Consider the following 6,315-nt stretch of genomic DNA (forward strand, 5'->3'; position numbering starts at 1 on the left):
AATTGTCTTAAGGAAACAACATGAAATCGTTAGACTCAGATTTTTTTTCGGTATATCAGCTTCTATATTTTCAAATTGTTGGTGATACTACTATTCATATAACATTTTATGTACGAATTGAAGCTGAGAAGGCCTATATCCCTCTATCTTGTCTGTCTATATAAAGTTCCTCACAATCTTTCAACTTTTCAATTCAACCAGCTATATGTTCATTACGTTGCTTGATACATGAATTTTTATATTCTATAGCTGAAAATTCAATATGGATCTCCAAGAATTCAGGAGCGACGACAAACAACAAGCTTTCCAGATCCAACCAGCCGCCTCAAACCCGTCAATCACCGGTGCAGCCACCACGGTGGTTGCCACTCGAAAGAAGCTAACTTTGCTCCCGCTTGTGTTCCTCATTTACTTCCAAGTGGCCGGCGGTCCTTACGGCGAAGAGCCAGCAGTTCAAGCGGCTGGATCGTTATTCGTGATTATTGGCTTCATTGTCTTTCCATTCTTATGGAGTGTCCCTGAGGCATTGATCACGGCGGAGCTGGCGACCACCTTTCCTGGTAATGGCGGTTTTGTGATATGGGCGGAGCGAGCCTTCGGACCCTTTTGTGGCTCCCTCATGGGTACTTGGAAGATCTTTAGCGGAATCATGAACATTACCGCCTTCCCAGCATTCTTCATCAGCTACGTCGAGAAAATATTCCCAGCCTTAGAATCCGGTTGGCCTCGCCAAATTGCCGTCTTTGTTTCGACGATACTCCTCTCGCTTCTCAACTACTTTGGGTTGACAATTGTTGGATACGTTGCCATTGTTTTGGCTTTTATTTCGTTCTTACCGTTCATTTTAATGACCTTGATTGCCATGCCAAAGATCCGGCCTCGCCGGTGGTTTAGCTCCGGCGAGATGGGCGTGAAAAGGGACTGGAATTTGTATCTCAATACTCTCTTTTGGAACCTCAACTTTTGGGACAATGTAAGTACATTGGCTGGTGAAGTTGAGAATCCACACAAAACTTACCCTGTTGCCCTATTTGTTTCTGTTATATTCATCTCTCTCTCTTACATAATCCCGTTGCTTGCCGTCATCGGCGCCGTCCCGGTGGAACAAAGCGCGTGGGGTCCGGGGTTTCACGCACAGGCCGCCGAGTTCATTGGTGGGAATTGGCTGAAAATCCTCCTGGATATTGGTGCAGGTTCGGAGCATAGCTAGAGATATTCATAAAGAGAGACAAAATTATTGTACTATCTGCTAGATAGACTCATTTTGATTAAAGTGTTTGGAAATCGCTAAACTTTCAAAACTTATTTCAAATAGTTTTTATCAAAAAAAACTTTAAATGAAAATAATTTTTTGAAAATAACTTTTTTAAAATAACTTTTTACTCTTTTCGATCCTAACATATTCTTAATGCATATTTGAGACTTATTCTGAAATAGTTAAAAAAAAATCACATTTGATCCTTCGTCAAAATCAATTGAATGTTTAATTTTATGCTTTTAAATGTATTTTTCATACTATATGGATTTTAAATAATTAAAAGAACTTTTCAAATGATTTTGGAATTTTAATCCTTTTTTAATTACTCCCAAACATCTTGTTAAATCTCTGAACTTTTAGTTAAGTTTGTGTTTATTTGATCCTTAAAATTTTAGAAGTGTCTAATAAGCCTCTAAATTTTCAATTTCCATAGATTTTTGAAATTTAGAAAAATGTCTAACGAGTCCTTAAACTTTTAATGTTATATCAAATAATTCTGTGAAATTTTTAATTTTATATTTAATAAATCATTTTCAATATATATATTTTTTAAAAAAATTATAATTCTGCTAGACACAAAATTGCATTTCATTAAACCTCAAATTCAAATCTCTATATATGATCTGTCTCTTATACACATCTAGATGTGTATAAGAGACAGTCATTAAACCTCAAATTCAAATCTCTATATATGATATATTAAATAATTAAAAAAAGTAAATATTTTATTACAAAAATGAAAGTTTAAAGGACTAATAGACACTTTTGTAAGAGACACAAATATGAATGTTCAAGATTAGATTTGTACTTGAACCATGTTTATTTGGGCAATAATTCAGTGCAACCTCTGGCATTTTTTTTTTGTACATAGTAAAAAATTAAAAATAATCAATTTAAAAAAATAAATGTCACATGATAGATTTTCATTATGTGCAATTTGAATTACACCATAGATGAGTGAAGTTTTTTTGTATTTAGTTTAGTCATTTAAGTCTTTATTTGATTTTTACTATTATTTTGTTTCCTAATATCATGCACGTCTCTAACATAAATTAACTCAATCCTTTCTTCATTTTACATACCCTTAATTCAGGCTTATCGGCAATTGGCATGTATGAAGCGCAGCTAAGTAGCAGTGCGTATCAAATCCTAGGGATGGCAGAGATCGGGATTCTGCCGAGGTTCTTCGCTTCAAGGGCGAAAGTTTTCGAAACGCCATGGGTAGGGATCTTGATATGCACGGGAGTGTCCCTCGGCGCCTCCTGCATGCAGTTCTATGACATCGTGGCATCTGCGAACTTCATTTATAGCTTGGGAATGTTGTTGGAATTCACATCATTCATATGGTTGAGATGGAAGCAACCAGAGCTATGGAGGCCATTCAAGGTTCCAATGGAACTGCCATGGTTAGTGGCCATGTGCTTATTTCCAGTTGCTTTATTGGTGGTTTTGATGATTTTAACTCACAAGATTGTGTTCTTTGTGAGTGCTATAATGACTTTGGTTGGAACTCTATGGTACATTTTGATGAACCTTTGCAAGAGGAAGAAGATATTCAAGTTCAATGATAGCCCTCAAATCATTCAACAATCATACAATGAGATATCTTCGGATACGATCGCTACTCCGGTCTGACCCGAAGATGTTTGAATTGCTGTCTAATATAAGTCTGGATTATTGAAGTTTGGAAGTGGAAAAGTTAGCTAGATTTGTATGATCAAGGTTTGTAACATCCAAGCAATGCATCAAATTTCTCTTAAAAAGAAAAACTATGTAAGTTTGTTCTCAATTATTATGTCTAAGTTAGTGCGTAATTATCAAAAAAAATACCTCTGGATTGAAGACATATATTTTAAACAATTGAGTTGTGCTTCAGTTACGTCATTATTAATAAAGTTATTAAAAGAGGGATAGATAGAAAAATTGACAAAAATTGCCTATTTGAAATTTAATTTTGTATTTTTGACCTATTTTTGAAGAACAAGTTTTTTTGACTCATTGATGATGAGAATGATGTAAGCATGGAAAATATTTGTTGTACAAATACTCTCATGCAAAATATTGGTAGGTTGGTTGTTGAAGTTGAAAGTGAGAATTTAATAAGGGGCATAAGAGTAATTGTACCACCAATATTTTTCATGCTTACATCAGTTTCATCATCAAGGGGTAAAAAAAACTTGATTTTTAAAAATATGTCAAAAATACAAAATCAAACTCCAAATAGGCCATTTTTGTCAATTTTCCAAGAGTGAAATGGAGTGAGATTGAGGACTTTTGAAATGGAGAAGAGTGAAAATGAAAAAGAAAAATGAAGGTTTGGAGGGTTTGAGTGAGTTTTGAAATGTGAAGGTTATTAGAGTAATTTTCATTATTTTCAAAATTGTGGGGTCGAAAAAACATACCTTTTAAAAAGAGTCCAAAAATCAAAATCAAAATCAAAACTTGAAAAAAGTTAATTTTGTCAATTACCCTAGAATATCTTGCTTATTTTTGAGCAAAGGTTCAACCTCCAAAAGTTCCTAAAATCTGATAAAATTAATATTTTGACATAAATTTTATTAAAAAAATATTTGAGTGCATCTTGAATTGTATCCATGTTTATGCAACCCACTCAAGTATCCAATCACAAGTGTTGTAAAAAATATTAAATTTCTTTAAAAAAGTTTTTTTTTCCCTTTTGTGATTGAAGAAGAAAGCATAGAAGATGAGTGGAGTCGATTGCACTTGTAGTACTATTGCCCTTTTATCAATATTTTCAAGTTACCTATACCTCAAATTTCCAAATATTAAGAGTTGGGACTCATTGTATTAAAGTCCTTTAAGACCCATTTAATAATGTTTTTTTTTTAATTTTTAATCTTTTAAAAATTAAATTTATAAACAATTCTTCTATATATCAATGAATTTGTTTGTTTTAATTTCTACTTTTAAAATCTTGTTATTGTTAACCTTATGTTCACCCTAAGAAGTTATCAAATAAGACAACTTTTGAATTCTTCTTTTATTTTTTCAACTTTCAAAATGATAGAAAACCTAAAAGCTTGAAGGAAAAACAAAACTATTTTATTCTTTACCATAGTTTTTCATTAATTATTTTATTATTATTATTATTGAAAATTTAGACATGTAACCACAATTAGTTCCACAACTTTCAAATATCATCTGGAAAAGACTTATTTCATTTGAGTCTATAGCATTTAAATGAATAGTCGAGCTATTATAGTTCTTTTACTTTTAAATATTTAGTCATCAATTAGATTTTGCATATGCTTAATGTTTTAGTCACTTTCAAAATATTTTGGTCCTTATCGTTAATGTTTTATTAATTATATATTAATGAGAAACCTAACACATAACCTACTACAATGTGAATTATATATATATATATATATTTATCAAGTAAATGAAAGAAAAATATATTAATATTAGGTTTTTGCAATATTAATTAATTAATTTTAGAGGTTGTTTGGGTTTAAAGTTTTTAGATGCCTAGAAATAAATGATGATTGGGAATAGGTTGCTTGAGAATAGGATGTCTAGAAATCTAAAATGACTGTATTTGGTTGTGCATGAGAAATGCTATCAAAATTTTATGAATAAAATTTATGTTTGTATTTAATTTATGAAATTAAGTATGAAAATTTTATATAATTGTACTAGATTAATTAATTTTAAAAAAAATAATATCATTAAATATATTGATAAAATTTAATTAATTAAGAAGCAATAATAATTTTAGTTATAAGTATTTTAAAATTAATTAATCTATAATTAAAATTATTGTAGATTCTTAATTAATTAAAACTTTAATATAGTAATTAAGAATCAATAATAATTTTAATATCTTGAATAGAATATTTGTGTGTCTGCTACTTGATCGCTACTTGGGTTTAAATGAAACTCAGGTTGTCATGCTAGATGATGGTGTCGAGGATCCATTGTCCTATAACACAGGCAATGAATGATGTAGACAATGATCAATGGGTCAAAGTCATGGACCTTAAAATGTATTCTATGTACTCCCAATTCAGTACGAGAGCATGTAAATCCACTTGAAGGGGTAAAACCCATAGGACGCAAATGAATCAATAAAAGAAAGAGAGATGTAGCTGAAAAGGTACCGACCTTTAAAGTTAGACTTGTAGCAAAAGGTTATACCCAGAGGGAAGGAATTGACTGTGAGGAAACGTTTTCCCCTATTGCTATGCTTAAGTCTATAAGAATTCTTTTGTCCATAGCCACATATTATGACTATGAAATATAAAAAATGGATGTCAAGACTGCTCATCTGAATGGCAATCTTGAAGAGAATATTCTTATGTCTTAACCCGAGGAGTTCATCGCCTGAGGTCAGGCGCAAAAAGTTTGCAAGCTGAATCAATCCATTTATGGATTGAAACATGCATTCAGATCTTGGAACATTAGATTTGATACAACGATCAAATCTTTTGATTTTAATCAAAACGTTGATTAATCTTGTATCTACAAGAAAATCATCAACGATAAAGTAGCTTTTCTAGTACTTTATGTGGACGATATCCTTCTCATTGAGAATGATGTAGCTGACATTAAGGAACAGTGTCCTAAGATACCAAAAGAAGTTGAGGATATGAGACGTATTCCCTATACCTCAATTATGGGAAGCTTAATGTATGCTATACTCTATACTAGGCCAGATATTTGTTATGCAGTGGGAATAGTCAGTAGGTACCAGTCCAATCCAAGGTTAGACTACTAGACTGCAGTTAAGAACATCCTCAAGTATCTTAGGAGAACAAGAGACTACAAGTTGGTGTATGGAGCAAAGGATTTGATCCTTACAAGATACACCGACTCTGATTTTCAAACTGACAATAACTCTAGAAAATTCACGTCAGGATCAGTGTTTACCCTGAACAGGGAATTGTAGTGTAGCGTAGCATCAAGCAAGGATATATTGCAGATTCCACTATAGAAGCTGAATATATAGCTTCTTGTGAACCATCAAATGAAGCAGTTTGGCTCAGGAAATTCCTAAGCTATTTAGAAGTGGTTCCAAATATGGACTTGTCCATCAC

At 32.2% G+C, this 6,315-nt stretch overlaps 1 protein-coding gene across 1 annotated transcript; it reads left to right on the top strand.

Moving 5' to 3' along the window:
• Positions 1-262: 262 nt before the first annotated feature.
• Positions 263-5,314, top strand: LOC120073632 (probable polyamine transporter At3g13620). The gene is made up of 3 exons (XM_039026439.1): positions 263-1,193; positions 2,352-2,825; positions 5,211-5,314. The coding sequence occupies exons 1-3, from the start codon at positions 263-265 to the stop codon at positions 5,312-5,314; spliced, it is 1,509 nt and encodes a 502-aa protein (XP_038882367.1).
• The last annotated feature ends 1,001 nt before the right edge of the window (positions 5,315-6,315 follow it).

Source organism: Benincasa hispida, chromosome 3 (assembly GCF_009727055.1).
Source record: "Benincasa hispida cultivar B227 chromosome 3, ASM972705v1, whole genome shotgun sequence".
NCBI classification, from domain to species: domain Eukaryota; kingdom Viridiplantae; phylum Streptophyta; class Magnoliopsida; order Cucurbitales; family Cucurbitaceae; genus Benincasa; species Benincasa hispida.